Source organism: Citrus sinensis, chromosome 5 (genome assembly GCF_022201045.2).
Source record: "Citrus sinensis cultivar Valencia sweet orange chromosome 5, DVS_A1.0, whole genome shotgun sequence".
Taxonomy (NCBI): Eukaryota; Viridiplantae; Streptophyta; class Magnoliopsida; order Sapindales; family Rutaceae; genus Citrus; species Citrus sinensis.
In genome coordinates, this window is record NC_068560.1 from 31,388,581 (window position 1) to 31,410,857 (window position 22,277).

The following is a 22,277-nucleotide window of genomic DNA, read 5'->3' on the forward strand; positions in this document are numbered from 1 at the left end:
AGCAATACCCATGGATGATGGAGCACTTACCTAACAAAATTACTGAAGAGAAAGGAAGATGAGGAACTTGATTGTAAGAGGCCATGACAAAGATGTCAAGCAGCTTTCAGTTGAGTTGAGCATTGGTCCAGCTGTTGGCACAGGGGAGACTAGTATACCACCACTATTTTCAGTGAAAATCAACTAATTTTGAGGAGTTTTTAATTATTTTCTGATCCAACAAAAATTCCCCAATTTTCAACTTTGATTCAAGAAGACAATGCTAACGCTAGTTTATTGGAGCTCTTTTGTCTAACTTAAAACACAAGCATGAACTCTGAAATATGACACTTATGAGTGAAACTTAAGCATACAATCCATCAACGTTACATTCCCCAAGATAAACTTTTATGCTACGTGGTGAACCACAACTGCCTTCAGCAATCAGCGCTCTATCATTGGCAGCCATGTGAGCAATGATCTTGTAGATCATTTCAATCTGCAGTCATAAACTAAAGGTCAGCAAAATATTTCATTGTTAAAATGGTTTTTTAAACAGGGTTAGTACATACATCTTCGGGAGTATGGCAACGTTCAGCAACTTCATCAATTGTTAATGGTTCAACAGGTTCCTTGCAGCTGAAGAAAGAAACACATATCACCAATCAATTGAAAGACAAAAAGATAATTTAAGCAAAGGAACACTAAATTATCAGAAATCAAATCACACGGTAAAATAAACTTCCTTTTCCGGCTTTGGTAAATATCAGGGTTAAATTCTAATACTGCCAAAAGCAGAGACCATGATTTCAAATTTACGTACTCCAAGTTTATTGATGCTAGTTCTTTTAAGGTGTACTCTTTTTAATTTCACAAAATTGGTCCTTCCCTATCCTTTTTTGAGCAGATGTAATTAAGCCATTGGGCAGTTTTTAAAGAACTTTCTTCTTTTGAAGCAAAAATCCAAAACCTCAGAACAAATGCAAAGTAAATGCTACATTGCTGAATCCTACCTGGCCTCATTTAGTACTGCCAGAACCCGTTTCTGGAGAGCTAACACTTCCCCAGCTGCCTTTTTCCCAGCTTCCACACCTGAATTTGTAATTAAATGCAGATAGACCCACGGAAAAAACAAAAGCAATCAGATGAACTCATTTATAAAGCAAAACAAGTCCTGTGATCGTGACAATAAGCCTTCCCTCACCCCCCCCAACCCCCCCACCCCCCCAAGTAATTCTCATTTCAAGAACATAATTTGTTAGATAGAAGAAACACATATTTACCAGGTTGATGGTAAGCATTAATGTTGACAAGTGAGGCATATATCCCAACTGCTCGCTCATAAAGTGCCACAAGAGCCCCCACCGATCTAGGTGTCACTTCTTGCACAGTGACTGTAACGGACTCCCTATCATTAGCATACAGAGCCGACCTTGTTCCCTGTAATGCTTGAATCAGTTTTATTATGTAAAGGAAGATATAATGCAATTTATCTCTAGATCCAGTGCCACCAGGCAGTGTTTAAAATGGTTTGAATCATGTACTTAACCTGAAGCATTCCAAACAAGTAATCACCGCATGTAACACCTGGTTCAAGCTCCCAATCATGACCAGGGGGTCTATCACGTAGCACTTCAATGAAAGTCGCAAAGAAATTGTGTACACCCTCTCTCAGTTGTTGGATGTAGCTAAAATTTCAAACATGAGAAGATTGGATAACTAAGCACAGCATTAATAGACTGATATACTTCATTTACCATTACATAGAAGATGATAATAATAATAAATAAATAAAACTCACGCATGCTGATCTGTGCTCCCTTTATTTCCATAAACAGTAAGTCCTTGATTCACCTGGCATATAAAGGAGTCAAAATTTCAACCCATAGAACTTCAAAAAAAGTGAAGCTAATGCGTGTATTATCAGAATCTCTGACAGCAAGAAATTGTATTATCTTAACTAACATATCGGAAGGTAAGGGGTTCTTTGTGTTGAGTTGCAACTAATGTACCCCATGGCTTAAAAGTCCATGTTATCCAGGTAAGGGGTTCTTTGTGTTGAGTTATCCAAAAATGTAATGCACGTTGAATTCAACATATTAGGTCTGAACATAAAAAGCTTATTTTCTCCACTTAGCTACCTCTAATCTTGTAACCTGATATCTAAACAATCAATATTTTTGGCAATTCAGTGACTTGTCTAAAGGGAAGAAACAGTTATCTACCCCTCTTTAACAGGTTCATGTCTGGTCTGAGTAAGATAGTCATGTTAGTAGGTTCAGGGAAACAAGATGGAAAGCATAGCAGCAAAGTGACGTTAAAATAGAATCCTTCTCACAAGGAAACAATGAAGCCTATTGCTCAATTTTATCCATATGCTATAGAATGGTGTGATCTTTGAGATGATTAACCTTCATCTCAATCCAACGATATACAAACAAAACTCGTGTGAGTTGTGTCTTCAAAATGACTAAACATACCCGATTACCATCAAGGTCAAACTCCTTCCCAAGTGATTCCATGACCAACTGCTGCAAATACCTACTAAACAATAAGAGACTATCCTTGTAGGGAAGGACGACCATATCCTGCAGAATCCAATGAGACACGAGTCAAATAACAACCATTCATAAATGAAAATAAAATTAACATATTTTTCATAGTATGCTAATCTTCAACATAGGGACTATATCATTACCTTGGATCCTACCCCGTCAGAAGCCCAATACCAACATAAAGCAAGCAATGCAGCAGGGTTGTTCCTAAGCTGAAGAGAAAAAGATGTTAATAGGGGGAAAAAAGAAAAAGATATCAAGCAGCAAGCATCTGAACTGAATATACACATGTTTTCTGTCTCCGGTGAATAATTTGTAGTGTAAGGACCAACAGTTGCTCAAACTAGACATACTGAAACAGCCCATTACACCATGGTTGGTAGGCAGTGGGGTTGGACTTGGGAAAGGCATACTCAGCAAGTTAATACAGAAGCTATTATTCTTTCAAGCTTCTTTATGACTAACAAGGTAAAAACAGAAATTTCAGGATACAATGATGTCCGGAGACAAAAATTAAGAAATGAGACTTACCACTGTAGTCCTATTTGCCTCATCCATCAATGATGCACCAGCGAGCATTTCTCGAACATCAATTCCCTGAAGGGACATTCTCTTATTAGACCAATAAGTATAGAAAGTGAAAAATGAATGCATAAAATTCTACACCAATGGCCACTCACCTGAAGTGCTGCCGGAAGCAGACCAACAGCAGACATTTCAGAAGTCCTACCACCCACCCAATCAAACATAGGAAATCTAGCTAACCAACCTTCAATTCTCGCAGTGTTATCCAACAATGAGTTTTCTTGTGTTATGGCAACACCCTGGCGAGAAATACATAAAAGTAGCATGTTCATGACCTCACAACAAAAAGAAAAATGCAAAACCTGCACAAAGACTAGAGGTAAACCTTTTACACCTCACCAAGCCAGAAATCCAGTGAAAAATCTTAATATTCATGTTATTACCAATAGTATTCAACTGAAAGTGGAATCAAGCGGCAGGTTTTAGATACATCAAGCTATTGTCTCATGACTTATCCATATGAACAACCAAATTTTCGTCTAGATGAAAGATTCCAAAAGAAAGGTTTGATCATCTAGGAAAACACATTCAACCAGTTCCAATTCTTTTACCATCAATATTCTAGAATATCTCACAGAATCTACATCTAAATTTTCAATTTTACCGAATACGATAACCAAGTACTTAGTGCTTCCTACATCAACAAGATTCTTCCAGTTCTATAAAATTCTATTCAAGTAGTGCTCAAGCTCTTATTCCTACAACACTAGATGCAGAATTGTGGAAAAAGTGCCTGTAAGTCAGTACTATCATGCAGTGTGACAGGTGGTCCCTCCCTTATTGGTTAATAGATGCACAAACTGTCATAGGCTTAAAATGTGCAACAATTCAATGATAGAGGAACAAAGAAGCAGCTACTTGTCACACATGATGCCACCTGATAAATGAAAGTTTGCTATATAATACAGTGTGTAGTGACCAACAAACTTCTTAATGCATCAGAGACTTAGCCATATCATTCAATCTGATAAAAGAAATATCATGATGTATCAAGAAATAAACCAACATTAAATATAAAGAAGAGTATGTCTATTCAAATACATGCAAGCCAATCAACATTTGATCAGCTATACAGCCTCATAATATTTTAGTCTCTGACCTTAGCTCCGCTTCTGTACTAGAATGCGGTCTTATATATTCTACAATGCAGAAGGACAATTAAGCAGAAACTAGGACCTGAGATCAAGACCTGTTTTGCAAATTCCAGGCCAGCTTCACGAAAAGCCTTCTGTACTTCCAACAAACCATTTCTAGTTTCGGGGGTGCCTCCACTCTAAGTAGAGTTAAGTTGACAATACATTAGCAACTTACTTTAAAAATATTATTCTCAAACACATAACTGAGGAATCAGAAAAGAATAGCAATATCCAAGAAAACACGATTTTCAGACAGACCTTGGAAATGACTACCACAATGGTAGAAGCCAACTCGGGGCCAAGCTGTGCAATCTGATGATCAATTCCAGCTGGATCTGTATTGTCAATGAATCTTATCTGTCAACAAGAAAATAATACTGCACGTTATATCATTTGATAGCTAGAAATATCAATTCAAACTTTTTTTATGCAAGATTATCTGGATGAAATCCAATATGAGGAATCAAGATACATGCCTAAAATAATTTTCAATCAAAGGTGAAATGGCAAATTCATTGCAAATTGATGTACTATAATAAGGTTATAAGATACCTTCAAAGGAGGATTATCAGGAGCCAATGCCTCTGCAACAAACTGTGGTCCAAGAGCTGAACCTCCAATTCCAACAGATAGTATAGAAGTAAAACGACCCTCCGGAGAGGATGGCGGCTTAATCTGCATTTTTTACATAATTAATTAAGTAAAGATCATAATATATAAACAACTATAGATAATCATTAGATATACATCCATATAAAGAATTAACTAGCATTGAAAAACTTACCTTACCACTGACGACTTCATCAGCAAACTTGCGAACAGCATCAAGCGTGGTCTCAATCTGCGACTTCAAGAACGAATTAGGAGCGAGTTCCGGCTTTCTCAACCAATAGTGTCCCACCATTCTTCCCTCGTCGGGATTCGCAATCGCGCCCTTCTCCAACTCCTCCATTGCCTTAAACGCAGACTGAAATCGGGGCTCCATTTCCTCAACGAACTCATCCGTGAACCCAACCCGGCTCACGTCGAGGTACAGTCCCAGCTCCTTGTGCTGGTACAGCCAGTCAACGTAGCGTTTCCATAACTCCCGCGGATCTTTCTCTAATCCGTTCTTCGCTTTCTTTGGGACGACGTCGTTTGTATTCGATAAATCTGCAGATATTTCGCGAGCCACGGACTGAGTCTGGACTAAACTCGGGGTTTTAGAGAAACGAGTCGGGAAAGTGACCGAGTCTTTACGAAGAATGACAAGTGGTTTAGTGATCGAGGTTTGGGACTTGATTGAAGGAGAGGACGAGCAGAGGCTCGAGAGAGAAGCCATTGAGAAAATGATTCGAGCGATGAAAACGAGAGAAAGAGAAATTTGATTATTATAAATTAAGGAGTGAGCGTCATGGCTGACTGGCTGGCTTGATTCTGTGGGCTTTCGAATACGAGATTTTTGTGAGTGAACTGACAATGGAAGCGAAATGGCTCATGTATTCGTGAGTTGGAGTTTTGTTTTGCGTGCTTGCGATCACACGTTGGATTACTTGTTGGCAGTAGAGCTGGCAAAATTTGACACGATTCGATTATCCGACACGAACACGATATAAATAAATGGGTATGAGTCGTTAAATTTAACACAATTATTAAATGGGTCGAGTCCGAGTCAACATAATTTTTTTTCCGTGTCGGGTTTGGATTAAAATTCTTGACCCATTTACCCGATCAATGACCCGATTATATTTTCTATTTTAAAATAATTTACATATTCTTATAATTAAAACTCAAATATTAGAGATGATTTTCTTTTTTTTATTCTTTAAAAGGGTGAATATAAACACAATGTTTTATTTATAAAATTTTACATACATTTAGAGCTTCAATAGTGTAAATGTGTAAAAACTGATAGACATGTATATTTTATAATATTGATATATAATATTATATATATATATAAAATTAAAACCTCAATAGTGTACATGTGTAATATATTGGTAGATATGTATATTTTATAATATCGATAAATTATGCATGTATGCATGTATGTATGTATGTATGTATGTATGCATGCATGATAGTGTGTAAATATTTGATGTAACTTTTGTTCAATATATAGATATTAAACGGATTATTGGGTAACCCGATTATTTTTCCGTGTCGGGTTTGGGTCTCAATATTTTGACACGATTATTAAATAGGTCGGGTTTGGGTTGACCTAAATTTGACACGACACGAAACTGACACGATACGAACACGACCCGATAATCCGTTTTGCCAGCTCTAGTTGGCAGTTGGTTTTCTGATTTTTGGCATCCGTTTTGACGGAAATGGGTTTTGATTTTCGGTTATATTACGGGAATGCCCTCACATATTCCACCGGTTCGGTTACTGTACTGGTATTAGTATTGACTTCCACAAAACGGCTGCGTCTAAGTTGCTGCCGTAGTAACGTATTCCAATTTTTTTTTCAATTTTGCCCTGTCACCATTTGTTTGAAATGGACAAAATCCAAATGACTATAAATATTGCACAATAAGATGCAAAAATGCAGCATCTTTAGCTGATTTTGAGCACCACCAAAAAAGACTTTTCTAATTTAATTTTTTAAATATTTGGAGTGAAAAAATTAAACATCTTTTAAAAGACCTTTTAAATAAAAATAAGTTCATATTATTTTAATCAAATTATTTCTCCAACAAAATATTAATAATTACATTATACTCTCTCTTTAAGAACGAGAGAATAAAAAATAATACAATATCAAATTATAGGCTCGAAAAGACTCTCTAATGATAACTAAAATTTCATTTTAAGAATTTTTTAGAACATTTTGTGACTCTTTAAATAATGAAAAAAATCACTTAAAGAATTTTATTTAAAAAATCTTTTGATGGTGTTCTAAAAAGAAACTTTATATAAGAGCATATCCAAAATACTCTATTAATTTTATTCTTCAAATATCTATTCGATTATCTATGTGATAAAAAAGAGAGTAAAAAAATATTTTATTCTCCAAAAGACTTTTTAAATAAAAATAAGTTAATATTATTTTAATCAAATAAATGTTTTTTAAAGAAAAAATAAATGGCAATAAAAGTACTTCTCTCTCTATAGTAAAAAGTAATAAAATAAAAATTGAAAAGAGAGAAATCAACTTTATAAATTGAAGAGAGATAATTATTTTTTATTTAAAAAATCTTAATTAAAATGTCTTTTGAAATTTTAAATCTTGACGTGACTCTTAAAATAAGTAATAAAATCTTATTTGTCCTTCAATAATGTCATAACTTTAAGCCAGCTTAATTTGGTGGCTTTTGTATTGATTATAGGGTTACATTCATTAACTATTAACTGAACAATTACTACCCACTAAGAATAATTATTTCCATAATACCCATTTTTTTTCTTCAATCCCAATTTGTTGAAATCTCGTACCAAAAGGATGAGTAACGCTATTCATCCAATTCCCATGTGGTGTCATTTTCACCCGTTGCCTAGATTGTATTTAGCGTATATTGTTGATTTGTAGTGTCAATTATAACTGACTTTGACCTATTATTAAAGTGTTTAGAATCTAACGGCTGGACCTCATAGAAGCAAATTAGGGAGAATGTTGCTCCAGGGCCAACATAGTTGGATCCCGGCAGAACCTGAAATAGTGTCACTGTAATGTCAATGTTAAAAATGATTATTATAAAAACAAATATTTAACATCAAATAATTGTAGGGGCACAAAAACAATCGAACAATTAAAGAAAGAAACCAATGAAAATAGCAACAATCTTATTCGTTGGCAAGCCGGTAAATAAAAATTCAGTCTCAAATTGGAGTTCCATGTACTATAAAGTGGAATACGAATCATTACATGTGAAAATATTAATAATTAAAATGCTGGGTAATTCATATCAAATTGGAAGTTTCCATATGGTATTGTCGTTTAATGCCTTCTAAACCACAATTAGTATGGAACGAAAATGCTAGTTGACAATGGATTCGAGTATAAGTTTGACTGATATTGATTTGTAAACTTAATTTTCAAATTAATAATTTGGAAGAAATAATTTGTTTTAGTGTGGAATCCAAATTTTAAGTATATTCATCAAACACTTTGATATTTTGATTTTAATAGTATTGTCGCAGACAATAAAATAAAGTAAATAAAGTGTAGGGTCCAAAACGATACCATCCGTAATTCATGGAGTTAACATTACATTGCCCATGACTATCTACGGTTGAAAATAAAACAAAGCAATAAAAATACTTTGATATTTTGATTGTAATAGTATCGTTGCGGACAATAAAATAAAGTGTAGGGTCCAAAGCAATACCATCTGTAATTACTAGAGTTAACATTGCATTGCCCATGACTATCTATGGTTGTTAATAAATTTAACTAGTTTAATTAGTAAAATCTCTTGATGTTATGTAAAAAATTTAAAGTTTAAAACTTTACTCATTTAGGTAGAAAGAAAATTGAATTACCACTAAATCATTAATTAAAAAATAAAATCGAAAATTAAATTACCATTAAACTATTAATTAAAAAAATTAAATATGACAAATTGAATTACCATTAAATCATTAATTAAAATTTTTAAATACGGCTTGAAGAAAATCTATGCATTGTTATATAAGCAATTGTTGTCTTCGCATATTTTTATTCGCCTACTTTACGGCTTAAAAAAAAAAATTGTAAAATTTCAGTCAACCAAAATACACATTACAATAGAGCCACAATTTTAGAAAATACATTGAATATCATCAATTTGTAAGAGATTTTTTGCAATTACTAAAGTTGTACATATATATGCATAGTTCAAATTTCAAGCCAGAAGTGTCAACGCCACATATTTTAATATTTATTTATTTTTGTAATTTGACAGTCTACAACCAATGATCCTCTTAAAAAAATAAAACTGAGAGCGAATATTCACGATTTTTACCCTTTTCACCACATTATTTACATAAATGTTAACCTGAAAATAATCATGGAGAAGACATAGAAAGTGAAAAGAAAATTGCTTTTTCATGTATCATGTTTATATTCTCAGGAATTGTAATTGAGGTGTCTATGATTGTATAACCCGAAAATCCTACAAGCATGGAAATTTCAACCAATAAGCACGATCGTTTCAAAACATGCCTAAAAACGTATAATTTTTATTTTCTTCTTTTAATTTTCTCAGTTCTCGCCTTCAAATTTTGTTGGAAACTTGGAATCTTATCTCAATTTACTGCTGCGAACAGTATTGAAATTGTTGCACTGATTTCGATCCATACATATCATTGGAGACATGAATAACGCTGCACGGTGATTTGCTTTTCCCAATTTCATTAACAAGCTCGATAACTTGCTACGTAACCACCAATTGCTCCCTTTCACTATGAAATATTTGTTTAGTGCTATCAACCTGCTCTTTACTGAATCACTCGGCTAGAGCCCGAAAATGATTCGAACCCCAAAAATACATTGCACGAGTTTAATTTAATTTTTTTTTTTTAATTTGAGTGAAGGCAGAAAAAAAAAAAATCTGCTGTTTACTGGCTTTGTTCGTACACAGCGCGCATGCAAGCATACGTGTCCAATCTAGGGCCTTCAGATCTTGTTAGCTCAGGCCCAACAATAATTGTACTCGAAGACAAAAATCAGGCTACGTTATACAACACTGGGCCTGAAATAAGTTCATCGTAGACTTGGCCTGAAATAAGTAACTGCCCTAAACTAGAGAGTAACAAATAAGCTTATGGTTCAAAAAATAAATTTTAAAAAATGAAAATTAGATATGCGTTTTCTAATCTAAACGCGATAAACATAAGTTTATTATATTATAAGATTTTCCCCTGCAACCAGTAGGCAGAGATTGGGCCCGAAGCGGTGATTTTTTTTTTAGGTAATTTTTAAAAAATTTTCCTGAGGTTTGGGTTTGTTGTAATTAGATGGCGAGAATTTATTTATTTGTAAAAAATTCCCTACCATCAGTTAATTTTAACATTGACCATTAGTTGACTGTGCAAAGATAATATTACCCTTAACAACAGTTTGTAGACTGAAATAACTAAAAAAAATTAAAATTATTGGCGTAAAAAGCACAAACCCTATTTTTTGACAATTTTATCTTTGTCAATTCTAAAGATTTACAATATCATAGGTAAAGATTATAACTATTTCATTTTCAAGTTTTTAATTTTATCTTTTTTATAGGAACTTTAAGAAAATATTAATAATTTAAAGAGAATTTTTTAATTTTTTAATTTTATCTTTCTTGTAGGAACTTTAAGAAAATATCAATAATTTAAAGAGAATAAAATAGCCAATAATTTTAATTTTTTTTAATTATTTTTATCTACAAATCATTATTAAGGGTAATATTATCTTTGTATAGTAAACTAACGGTCAATATTAAAATTAACTGACGGTAGAAAATTTTTTATAAATAAATAAATTTTCGTCATCTACTTGCAACTAGAGATAGGGATGGCAAAAATCCCCACGGGGATGGGTACCCTCGGGGATTTTCCCCATTCGGGGAGGGTACGGGGATAATTTTATACCCAATTTTTTTTTCGGGGAGGGGACGGGGAAAATTTTTTACCCAACTTTTTATTCGGGGAGGGGACGGGGATGAGGTGGAATCCCCATCCCCTACCCATTTCCCCATTTTAATTTTTAATTTTATTTTTATTTTTAAAATTACTAATAAATAAATAACAAAATTATAAATATTGTTAAAAATAATAAATATCAAAATAGTTGTATGTTGGGAAAGTGGTCACCCTTTGCCGGGAATTAGTTGAAGAGTATTAATTGAAGTTTTCACCAACTGTTTATTGCTTTGATTATACTGGTAGTAGTTCTTCTACTAGATCTACAGGGGATTCTTATAAGAAAGCAACCAAATGGATGACAGGTTTTAATGATTATGTAAACAATGGAGATTGTGCAGTTGTTGCAGATGAATTAGATTCATATTTGGATGAGAAAGTTATATCTCGGATGGAAGATTTTAATATTTTGAGTTGGTGGAAGACAAATGCTAATAGGTATCCTACATTAGCTCGAATTGCTAGAGATATTTTGGCAATTCCAATTACAACAGTTGCTTCTGAATCAGCTTTTAACACTAGTGGTAGAGTTGTGAGCTCATACCATAACAAACTTCATCCAAGCACATTGGAGGCCTTAATGTGCTGTCAAAGTTGGTTACGAGCTTACAATAGCGGTATGAGTTTATTTTAATATGATTAATTTAAAATCGAAAATAAAAAATGTATTAGACTATTAATTATTCGGGGACCGGGGACCCTCGGGGATCCCCTGTTATTATTCGGGGAGGGGATGGGGATTCTCTCAAGCAATTTTGACGGGGACGGGGAGGGGACGGGGACATATGCAAAACATCGGGGATGGGTATGGGGAGATTGGTCCCCTCCCCTCCCCTCCCCTCCCCATTGCCATCCCTAACTAGAGATGGCAAAACCCCGGGCCGGGTCCGGGTATTGCCATGACCGGACCCTGCCCGAATGCAACCGGTCCGGGTCTGGGTCCGGGCCGGATTTTAATCCGGGTACCCGGATTTTATATTTTTTAATATTTTATGTGTATATATTTTTTATTTTTTGGTAATTTTATAAGTTTTAAATTTATTTCAATAAAATTTGACATGAAAATATAAATTTTAAGTGTTTAAAACTTTATATATGTATAATAAATAAGTCAAATAAATATAAAATATTTAAAATAATATATATTTTATAATTTTTTTAATAAAATCCGGGTTCCGGGTTTATCAAGTGATGCCCAAGACCGACCCGGCTTCATACCCGGGCCGGGTATTACCCGGCCCGCAACACCCGGGTACGGTCCGGGTCCGGACCGGACGGGTATTTTTGCCACCTCTACTTGCAACAAGTCCAAATATCGGGGAGGCTTTTAAAAATTATCCTTTTTTTTAATATATCGTCCGTGCAGTACGCGCCTACGTGGCACTCCGAAAGGCAGACAGGAGTACAGGATAAACCGCCCAAAATATTTTTCTCTAACGAGCAAGCGCTTAAGCCTTTGTAACTAGTTTTGAGCTCTATTGTCTGTCTCGTGTTTGTGTCCCCTCTACTACAGAGGTCATGATGTGGGACGAATGGGTCGATTGCAACAATAACGATGAACAAACACAACAGGATTCCCATATCAATTTTGATTTTCTTTCTCTTCTCGCCAAACCCAAGGTAATTATCACTTCATTTCTTGCTAAATTGCTGTCATTTTTTGGGTTTTTGTTGGGGGATTTCTTTTGTGACTTGGTGGGTTGCTGGTACAGGATTATTATAAAATATTGGAAGTTGATTACGATGCCACGGAGGAAGAAATTAGGTCCAATTACATTCGTCTAGCGCTGGTTTGTATTATTATTATTATTATCTAATTTTGTTTGATTTCCCTTCTGGGTGTGATTTTCGTGGGGCTTTATAACTTGGGTGTTTCAGTTAGGTTTTGTTGATGGGTTGAGGTTGTTTTTGTGCAGAAATGGCACCCAGATAAGCAAAAGGATCGAGATTGTGCAACTTCGAGATTTCAAGAGATAAACGAGGCTTACCAGGGTAAGCGGAGTCTGGATTAATTAAAATGAACGCGTCTGTTTCCCTAAAAGAAGTTATGTTTGTTAATTAAATTTCTCCTATCAGAACTTATTGGGTTGCTTCTTTAATGTTGAGACTTTAAGATAACTTGCTAGATAAACTAGGCATATGCCTACTTGGATTTTACTCAACATATGCTTGTTTCATGAAGAATGTGAAGAGTTTAGATTCCAATGCCATCTAAAATTAGGGGAGTGCCAGCGTGGGTCCAGTTACTAGGCTTATGAACCTTGTGTGTTCTAATGCATCTTCCAGATATGTAGAGCATCTTCACTTTTGGGGATTTTTATTAATTGTATGGAAGAGTATGTATGTCTCACTCCCAAACTTTTCAAGTGATTTTTATAATAACATAAGTTTATTATATTATTAATTGTAATTCCTTAGAAGCAGGCATTGAGTTCTTCTTTTATAAGCAAATCAATCTAGAACCAGAATTCATTTTATGAATATGGATTTTCTGTGTATGCAAACTATAAAAACCAAGTTGTCCACTATGAAACTAAAGAGCTCAAGAAAGCAGGCTGGCTTTTGCACATCCTTCTTTCTCTCGTTCTTTCTGGTGCCGTCAAGTTAATTGATTGCACCAGTAGAAATTTCATCTGCTGTCTTCAAGATATATTCTCATGCATGTATTTATTCATACATTGTCATTCATATATTATGTACTGCCCTCCTCTTTCTCTGAGATATATTAGATCACGTAACATTGAAACTGAATGCTAATCAGTACTCCGTAACAGAGAAAAATGGATCTCTGATCCTGATGGTCAAAATCAAGTTTAATCAGGTACAGAGATGTCTGAGATAATGTCTATTTCCCTTTTTAACAAGATTCATTAAAAAGGAAAAATGAGAGAGGTTTTTATTTTATTAGAATCTTGTCTCTTCAAGTCTGTGGAAATTTTATTCAGACCCTAGTCTAGTATGTTGGGCCTCATAATTGACCATTCCACGACATGGGGTCTTCTACACACTGGAAATGTACTGTCCATCAGGATCTTTTGGTCTTTTGCTGCTGAGAGTTTTCATTTCGCCACTGATGTACTAATTTCTTTGACAAAGCTAAAGAATGTGTGGAAAATAATTTGGAACCTGACAATTGGATATTTGATCTTTTTGAACAGTTTTGAGCGATCCTGTCAAAAGGAGAGAATATGACAGCAAAGGGATGTTGCACATATATGATCGCAACATAATTGTAAGAATTTCTCCTCTTCCATCTTGGGTAGGTTCTTTATTTGCTTCCGTATACTGTTGGCTAAAATATTCCACAAATTTTATTCAAATTGTTCGCAGGAGTATCTTAATCGCTACAAGGGCTTAATATTAACTTGCAATGGTCTTGGGATGAGGCATTCAATTGTGTAATATGTTGTCAGCACAGTTGGGGCAGTTCATATTGGGAGGCATAGAATTACCAATGCTGCAAATAGCATTGAGGGCATGGAGAATAGCAGTTAATATGTATTGCGATAACTTGAATGCCCTTGTATAATAGAAACCAATGCTAAAACATCGTTGTGTAACAGCTAATGCCTGCCAATTTGGGGTTACATTGTTCTATTTTTCTCCCAATTAGCCCGGTACTGAATAATGGTAGAGCGTGAATTTGATCTTGTTGAGACACATTATTGCTAAATTAAACAACATGAACTGGCTGCTGTGTTGGGAGTTATTTGGACCAACTCAAGCAGTAGGCCCAGGCTCTGGACTTGGCCTTACAAGTGGAACGACTTTTACTTGATATGTAATTAGTTTCACCACATCTTTTTACAGATCATTAGATGTAAACTATAAAGCGCAGCTTGTAGAATAGGAGTTCCATACTGGTACAACAGACCTTCATGCATACCAATGATTTTAGTATCTATCCTTTATTAAGATAAAGTGAAATAGCAATATATTCTATTTCACAAAAGGTGTTAGTAGGTCTTTCGCTTTTACATCTTCCTTGCTGGTTACTTGAAAGAATGCGCAAGAAGAAAATTGATGTATCGAGGAGCGTATTGACTCCTTTTTCTGTTGAAGGGGGCATGCTATTTTTTCTGCTACTAATACGAGATTTGAGAATGGTTTCTGCGATGAGAAGGTATGGATAACAGGAGAAGTAACCACAGCCTTCCACTTTAAGCTTGCTGTTCTTTCCGCCGGAAAAACAGAAACTGGGCTAAAGCAAGTGGGTCCCTATGGAACCTCTTTTCAATTAAGGAACTTGAATAGTTCCGGACTCTTTAATAACCAACTCATCAAGCAATTCAAAGGCAAACAACAGTTTTCTTCCTCTACAGATCAATTCAACCAAAAGAGCCCATGAATCTGACTCTGGTTTGAACCCCATTTCCACTAATCCAAACAATGCAATAGCTGCGTCCTCTGCCATTCCAGCTTTGCAAAGACGAACCAGCAATTCATTTGAAGTTGCATAATGTGGTAGAAACCCCCTGCACAGCATCAAACGCAATAGCTCAATAGCCTTCTCCAATTCACCTTTTTGGCATGAGAAATTCAACACAATCCTGTAGCTCGCTTTGTTCAGATAAATACCATCATACCACAGTTTTTCAAGCATCCCAAGAGCCTCTTCAATCTTACCTTCTCTGCATAATCCTCCAAGTATAATGTTAAATGTTACAATATCAGCTTTGCACCCTCTTTCTTTCATCTCTTTAAGCAACTCCAAAGCTTCATCAACCCTGCCAGCTCTACAAAAGCAATTAATCAATGTAGTATAACCAATTGTATCAGGTTTGAGGAGGAAGTTCTTCATCTCATCAAAAACCTCCTTGGCCTCCTGCAATTTCCCCTCTTTGCAAAAACCATTCATGAGGGTTGTGTAATTGAACACATTCGGATTGCATCCATTATTCTTCATGAACTCCATAATCTTCTTGGCCCGATCAACTTTGCCTCCACGGCAAAAGCCATCAATCAGAACATTGTAAGTCAGGGCATCAGGCAAAATCTGATCCTTTGAGACCATCTCCTCAAACAGTTCGATGGCTTCTCTGAATCTTCCATTTTTACAGAGGCCATCAATCAAAGTTGAGTATGTGATCAAATTAGGATAAGACATCTGGGATTTTTTCATCTCCTTCAGAACTTCAAAGGCAGATTCTAAAGTTCCACGTTTGCAATGATGCTTGATCAAAATATTGAAAATGCAGGTATTTGGCTTCAGCCTGAGATGCTGATTAGAATACTTGAGGAAATTCTGGGCCAAATCAACCTGGTTTGATTCAATTAAAAGATTGAGACAAGTGCTGATAGCTTTAAGCGAGGGCTTTTCACGAGTGATTGGGTGAATTTTATGGAACATTTCTAGCACTCGTTCATGCAGAGAACAATTTGAGAAATGCTTCATGAGATTAAGGAATATACCCTCATGAAATTTGCAAGTTTCATAGGTCATCTGACGAAGAACTGCATCAACAGCTTGAAACTTTTTGTACCGCACAAGCTTGTCAAGAATTGTAGCGTAGGTGCCATTGTTGTGATTAAATCCCTTTTGCTCGGACACTGTGTTAAATATTTCTAAGGCACGTTGTGGTTCTTTCTCACATTTGATCAAACTGATGGCTGCTCCATGTGAAATAAATTTGGACCTTTTCCTTGCATCGACGCAGGTATCTGAGGTTTCGACTGGAGGGTCTGCTTTTGGCGTATTAGCCTTTATGACTTCAAGAGGAGAGATCCATGGAAGTGAAGAAGATGAGGTTGAGAAGGATGAGAACCGACAGCACTTGCGCAATGAAAACCTCACAGAATTCATTTAAACTCCTGCCGTTTTTAGAACTTCATTACCTAACAAATAACAGTAGTAGTAAGAATCTGTTAGATGCAAGCTTATGCTAAATCATTCATTGTTTTTATCGAGGGGATTCTTCAGAAAATGAAACATTTAAAAAAAAGAAGCCAAACCATTAAATTGGAAGAAATAAAAATTGTGGATAATGAGTTAATCATGAAATGTAAAGACTGCACAACATATCTGCTAAAATCCCTCAAAAAAACTCTAAGCATCATGATGCAGTAACTAAAACATCAGTGCTTATATTATATAAACCCACAAGCAATCTCATTTCCTATTTTCATTTCTTATTCCTTGACCCCATTAGATATTCAAAATTCGAATTTCGAAGAATAGTCATCATCAACTCCTAGCATTGCACAGAAAGACAAACCCAAGACAAGCAATATCTAACTGCTCTTACCGACTCAACAACTATAGTCACCGTTGTTATTTATTTTCTTATAATGCTCTCTCCAAGTTTGTGCCATCTACCACTAAATCCCGGCTCAATAAATTCTTAGCCAACGTGATTAATTGGTGGTACCAGCAATAAAAGATACTTCCATCTATAAGAAAAGATATCAAAATTGAAATTTGACAGAATATTTTGAGCTAAGTTCACGTTTGAATCAAGAAATGGGAAGCTTACCAATCAGAATAAGCCAAAATTTAACCCCCACTGCTGAAGGAAAAATAAGTTGGAGAAGAAAGAATCACCTAGTACTCTGCGCGCAAATGATACTGGCTCAGCTTTTCGGTTTCTGCTTTATCTGACGCTAAGCGCACCGTTTTATATATTCTGGAGAAACCCAGCGGATCGTGAAACTTTTTGCGGAGGTCCGTAACCAAGAAGAGAAAATTTGCCAAAGAATAGAGAGTTACTAGCACACCTCTTGAAGCCCCTTCTCAAGAATTTACATTTTAACCCGATGAAATTACCTGAAAAGACAAAGTGATGTATATATCAATACCTCGCGCTCACACTCGAATTCAAATTCTTCATACCCATAAAAGAAGTAGATATAGCGACCAGAAATCTTTTGATGAGACAAAAGTTTAATTTTCACTAGTGATGAAATGTGTTTCTTTTTTAAAAATTAAAGTTTTAATTTTTTGTGTTTGACTAGGAATGGCGGAGGGAAGACCTAAACCTATTTGTTTTGAGTTGCGTCAAGTCCGACCTAAGCATATATTATAAAGAGAAATTAACATGGCACTACTTTTATTTTATTTTATATTTATTTAATTATTAAAAAATTTTAATATATTTTTTGTGTTATTTTTTAAAATTTGTATCAATTAATAATTTTTACACTAACACTATTAAATAATTAAAATAAAATGATAATTTTACTCCTAAATAAATTAAAAGATCATTTTATCTTATAAAAATTTTAAAAATAAAAAATTATGAAATACCCCTAATTTTAATAAAAAATAAATCCCAAAATCAAAATTTTTATTTTTAATAAAAATATAAATAAAAATTATAATTATAAAAATAATTACAAATTTTTGGGATTTAATAAAAATCCCCTAAATTATTAAAATTTTGGTATTTATTTTTTAAAAAATAAATTCAGTTATTTTTATGAAAATTTTACAAAATTATACTTTGTTAATAAAAATAAGATAATTATTAAAATTTTACAAAATCTAAATTTAATAAAAATAAGTTGAGCACCTCTATTTGAGATTTATTTTTATTAAATTTAGGAGTATTTTTATAATTATAATTTTTTTATTTTTCAAAATTTTTATAAAATAAAACAGTCTTTTAATTTATTTAGGAGTAAAATTATCATTTTTTTAAAATTATTTAATGGTGTTAATTTAAAAGTAATTAGTTGATACAAATTTTAAAAGAAAAGTGGTGAAGATAATATGTTAGAATTTTGTGGTGGTTGAATAAATATAAGAAAAAATAGATATAGTATAATGTTAATTTTCCTTATATAAATATTTGGGCCAAGCTTGAGCTTCAACTAAAGTCAAGTCTGAGCGTTTGAAAAATACTTTAAAATTTTAAAATTATTTATTATTTTAATTAAAATAATAAATTTTAACATTTATTTAATCCACACATAACACATATTTAAAGTTTTAAATCATTTAAGCTCAGCTTTTAAAGCCTAATCTAACAAAAAAAATTAAAATTTATAAACCATACATTTTGTAAAATAGAATGAAAAATATTTTTAAAAATATACAATATAAAAATTGAGTTTTTTGCCTTAGCCTGTAAAAAATCCCACCCAACCAAGCTTGATAAAAGACATGCCATTCATCCCTAGTGTTGGTATAGGGCATCAAAATATACACCATTGTTTCTCGTTAATTGCTTTATTTTTATTTTTTTTCCATTAGAAAAAGATGGACAGTTGAAAAGGAAGAAACATTCATTTTTATAATTACTACTCGGATTTTTTTACGATGCTGTATGATTTTTTACAATACTAATAATGGATTGTTCTACACCCTTAAATTTAAATATTTTAATATCTACTATTAGTTAAACTAAATGGATAAATATTTTAATATAAATATAAAATAACACTCTTCCAAATTTTTAGACGCCATTAATATACATAAAGTATTCTTGTTACAGTTTTTTTTTTAGATGTCACTAAGACACAGTATTTTTGTTAAAATATTTACCAGTGGAATTAAGACTTATGAGGTATGAAATTTAAATCTTACTCATGTAAGTAAGAAAGAAAATGAATTGTCATTAAATTATTTGAATATAAAAAGAAAATTGAGTTATTATTAAACTATAATTATAAAAAAATAAACTGTACATTTCGGCTATAGTTAATTGTGGTTACCGTCCATGTTTTAATATTTTAGTTAAAAAAATCTTTTAACTTGTGAATTATAATCACAGACAAAGAATAATTACGTATACAAATAATTAAAAAAAAAATTCCACCGTCCAAAAAGCAAAGCCCAAGTCATATGCCCAGCAACTTGTGTTTATCCATCATCTTTTCAAGTCATTAGAAAGTCTTAATCCAAGTTGTCCAATAATTTTCAACCAAATTAAAAAAAAAAAAAAAAGAGAGAGAAAGAGAGAAAAAAAAGTGAGAGAGAGAAGATTTTTCTTACGATTCTTATCAATAACAGGGAAATTAATGAACAATAGCATCAAAATTAGTATTTCAAAATGTCGAAAGTTAGTATTAAAATAATTGCACCAACCCATTTATAAAATTACAAAATTACCCACCACTCCCGTTTGAGATCCCCACTCAAGCAAATATGAAAATGAAAACGAAAACCGATAACTGAATTTTCACAAATCGCAACGCAAGCCGTCTGTCTGTCTGTCTCTCTCTCTCTCTCTCTCTCATCACACTTTCAGAGCCTGTGAAAAAGATGGCGACAACAGTTCCGGACAACCTGACGAGAGAGCAGTACGTGTACTTAGCCAAGCTAGCCGAGCAAGCCGAGCGTTACGAAGAGATGGTGGAGTTCATGCAGAAGCTGGTTGTCGGCTCGACTCCAGCCGCCGAGCTGACGGTCGAGGAGCGAAACCTCCTCTCAGTGGCCTACAAGAACGTAATCGGCTCACTCCGCGCCGCGTGGCGCATCGTGTCGTCGATCGAGCAGAAGGAGGAGGGGAGGAAGAACGAGGAACACGTGTCGCTCGTGAAAGAGTACAGATCGAAGGTGGAGAAGGAGCTTTCGGATGTGTGCGCGAGTATTTTGAGGTTGTTGGAAGCGAATTTGATTCCGTCGGCTACGGCGAGTGAGTCCAAAGTGTTTTATTTGAAAATGAAGGGAGATTATCATCGTTACATGGCCGAGTTTAAGATTGGCGATGAGCGGAAAGCCGCCGCTGAAGACACTATGCAATCTTACAAAGCTGCTCAGGTAATTCATTGTGATTTGTTCAGTTATTTTTGAAAAATTATTTTGAGTGATTATTTGGTTATTTAACTGGTTGTTGGTTGATAAGGATATTGCTGGGGCTGATCTCGCGCCGACGCATCCGATAAGGCTGGGATTGGCTCTCAATTTCTCGGTGTTTTACTACGAGATTCTCAATCAATCTGATAAGGCATGCAGCATGGCTAAGCAGGTTTGTCTTGATTTTTAATTCTCTTTTCTCTTTCTGAAACATTTGGTTTGGTTCAAAAAGTTAATTATCACATTTTCACATTTACTCATAGTTGAGCATGTTTTGGGTCTTATAATGTGAAAATATGGGCTGTAACTTCAAATTTTGCCCTTTTCTAGGTACTGTTTCTTTATTATGAACTTTTAGCTCTTATAATCAGAACTTTGTGCGGTATGACCTTGGTTGTTGTTATCGTTTTTGTTGTGTGATTTATTTTTGACTTTTTATTTTTTGGGGGTTACGACTTGGTCATATTGGGAATTAAAATTTTTGTTCGACTGGGTTTTGGTAAAATTATAAGATATTAATTAGTTTGTCTTAATGTGTTAGTTATGAATTCGTATTCAAGTCTATTAGTTTGTCAACAGTGTCATTACAAACTTGACTTCCAGGGAGTCAAATGTGTTAGTTATGAATTCGTATTCAAGTCTATTTCCACGTTCATTTTAATAATGTCATCTTAAGTGTCTAAAATAGAGCTAGGAGGACAATGAAGTTTATTAACTCATTTATATTGGTTGAATATATAATTTTACTTAAATCGAGAAGGCACGATCAAATCAGCTTGGTATGTCAAATGTGTTTGAACATACACTGTAACAGTAATTTTATTAAATTATATGTTCTGTCAAAGTTTCTGTGTGATGTTCTTGTAGAGAGATATGATTCTAAAAATCTTGAATGTCAAAAATAGATAGACCAAAGCAATCTCTCATACTGCCGGTTTTGTTGTTGTCTATGTATGTGTAGGGAGTAATTAATCTTAAAAATAAAGTGAGGCTAATGCCTCAATAATTTGATGTTTACATCAATCTATACTGTAAATCATGGTTTCATTAGTTCAATTTTCTTTTTGCTGCCAATTCAATCCTGATAGGTTTGCTTTTAGCTATAATGGTTCCTTAGCAATCATGTCTTTTTGAACTCACTTGTCTGATTGTTTTTTGCCTTGAGATAGAATTCAGTCTTCACTTTATCTGTAAATGCCATAGATTCATTGGATTGCTATTTGTCTTTCTTTAGGCATTTGAGGAAGCAATTGCTGAGTTAGACACTTTGGGAGAAGAATCCTACAAGGACAGCACCCTCATTATGCAACTCCTAAGGGATAACCTCACTCTTTGGACTTCGGATGTGCAGGTCTGTGTGTCACTCTATCCATCCTTCACTCTGTCTTTCTCTAGTCAGTACAGGCTGGGGTTTAATTCGCCTTTATTACCGAAATTACCAAAAGTAGTTGTTAGGGCCTAAGTTTCTGATTTGCTTCATGCAGGACCAGTTGGATGAGCCATAGAAAGCACTGTGAGCTTGACCGGTCCTATTCTTCTTATGGAGGAGGTGGGCTTTGAATGTCATTTTGTCTGTTTTGTTTAAAAGTGTGTTATTTCAAAGATGGGTATCAAACCCATGAAATGATGTTTGCATGTTCAGACTTATATTGTTTTTATATTTTGAAATGGTCTAAATAGGTTAGATCTTGATGTTAA

At 34.3% G+C, this 22,277-nt stretch overlaps 4 protein-coding genes across 8 annotated transcripts; 2 read left to right on the forward strand and 2 right to left on the reverse strand.

Annotated features, from left to right (window-relative positions):
- Positions 1-166: 166 nt before the first annotated feature.
- Positions 167-5,733, reverse strand: LOC102629077 (glucose-6-phosphate isomerase 1, chloroplastic). Its single transcript, XM_006472440.4, has 14 exons — positions 5,040-5,733; positions 4,808-4,930; positions 4,514-4,612; positions 4,309-4,392; positions 3,215-3,358; positions 3,066-3,131; positions 2,678-2,746; positions 2,460-2,567; positions 1,781-1,833; positions 1,529-1,667; positions 1,263-1,419; positions 993-1,071; positions 552-618; positions 167-478 (listed from the first exon to the last, which is right to left on the reverse strand). Exons 1-14 carry the CDS (start codon positions 5,574-5,576, stop codon positions 344-346), a joined length of 1,860 nt encoding a protein of 619 aa, XP_006472503.2. The 5' UTR covers positions 5,577-5,733; the 3' UTR covers positions 167-343.
- Positions 5,734-12,275: 6,542 nt separating this feature from the next.
- Positions 12,276-14,503, forward strand: LOC102629832 (uncharacterized). The gene is made up of 5 exons (XM_006472443.4): positions 12,276-12,463; positions 12,556-12,633; positions 12,760-12,835; positions 14,002-14,075; positions 14,174-14,503. The coding sequence occupies exons 1-5, from the start codon at positions 12,362-12,364 to the stop codon at positions 14,243-14,245; spliced, it is 402 nt and encodes a 133-aa protein (XP_006472506.2). The 5' UTR covers positions 12,276-12,361; the 3' UTR covers positions 14,246-14,503.
- Positions 14,504-14,950: 447 nt separating this feature from the next.
- LOC102629363 (pentatricopeptide repeat-containing protein At5g18475) lies at positions 14,951-17,814 on the reverse strand. 5 transcript variants are annotated; one of them, XM_052442001.1, is made up of 3 exons: positions 17,317-17,814; positions 15,430-16,678; positions 14,951-15,318 (listed from the first exon to the last, which is right to left on the reverse strand). In XM_052442001.1, exons 2-3 carry the CDS (start codon positions 16,644-16,646, stop codon positions 15,081-15,083), a joined length of 1,455 nt encoding a protein of 484 aa, XP_052297961.1. In that variant the 5' UTR covers positions 16,647-16,678; positions 17,317-17,814; the 3' UTR covers positions 14,951-15,080. The 5 variants fall into 5 exon arrangements, with proteins under 5 accessions (XP_052297961.1, XP_052297960.1, XP_052297959.1 ...); XM_052442003.1 differs by having other exon boundaries at positions 15,170-15,318; positions 15,470-16,678; XM_052442002.1 differs by having other exon boundaries at positions 15,178-15,318; positions 15,422-16,678.
- Positions 17,815-19,878: 2,064 nt separating this feature from the next.
- On the forward strand, positions 19,879-22,277 carry LOC102630125 (14-3-3-like protein B). The gene is made up of 4 exons (XM_006472444.3): positions 19,879-20,543; positions 20,629-20,751; positions 21,814-21,930; positions 22,064-22,277. The coding sequence occupies exons 1-4, from the start codon at positions 20,046-20,048 to the stop codon at positions 22,082-22,084; spliced, it is 759 nt and encodes a 252-aa protein (XP_006472507.2). The 5' UTR covers positions 19,879-20,045; the 3' UTR covers positions 22,085-22,277.

Excerpts from the sequence above, each read along its gene's own strand:
- LOC102629077 (XM_006472440.4), bottom strand. The coding sequence starts at position 5,576 with ATGGCTTCTCTCTCGAGCCTCTGCTCGTCCTCTCCTTCAATCAAGTCC. Across the intron at positions 2,747-3,065 it reads AGGCAAATAGGACTACAGTG|CTTAGGAACAACCCTGCTGC; the intron begins GTAAGTCTCATT and ends TTTTCTCTTCAG. Across the intron at positions 1,668-1,780 it reads GGGAGCACAGATCAGCATGC|CTACATCCAACAACTGAGAG; the intron begins GTGAGTTTTATT and ends TTGAAATTTTAG.
- LOC102629832 (XM_006472443.4), top strand. The coding sequence starts at position 12,362 with ATGATGTGGGACGAATGGGTCGATTGCAACAATAACGATGAACAAACA. Across the intron at positions 12,836-14,001 it reads GATAAACGAGGCTTACCAGG|TTTTGAGCGATCCTGTCAAA; the intron begins GTAAGCGGAGTC and ends CTTTTTGAACAG. Across the intron at positions 14,076-14,173 it reads TATATGATCGCAACATAATT|GAGTATCTTAATCGCTACAA; the intron begins GTAAGAATTTCT and ends AATTGTTCGCAG.
- LOC102629363 (XM_052442000.1), bottom strand. The coding sequence starts at position 16,646 with ATGAATTCTGTGAGGTTTTCATTGCGCAAGTGCTGTCGGTTCTCATCC.
- LOC102630125 (XM_006472444.3), top strand. The coding sequence starts at position 20,046 with ATGGCGACAACAGTTCCGGACAACCTGACGAGAGAGCAGTACGTGTAC. Across the intron at positions 20,544-20,628 it reads AATCTTACAAAGCTGCTCAG|GATATTGCTGGGGCTGATCT; the intron begins GTAATTCATTGT and ends TTGGTTGATAAG. Across the intron at positions 20,752-21,813 it reads CATGCAGCATGGCTAAGCAG|GCATTTGAGGAAGCAATTGC; the intron begins GTTTGTCTTGAT and ends GTCTTTCTTTAG.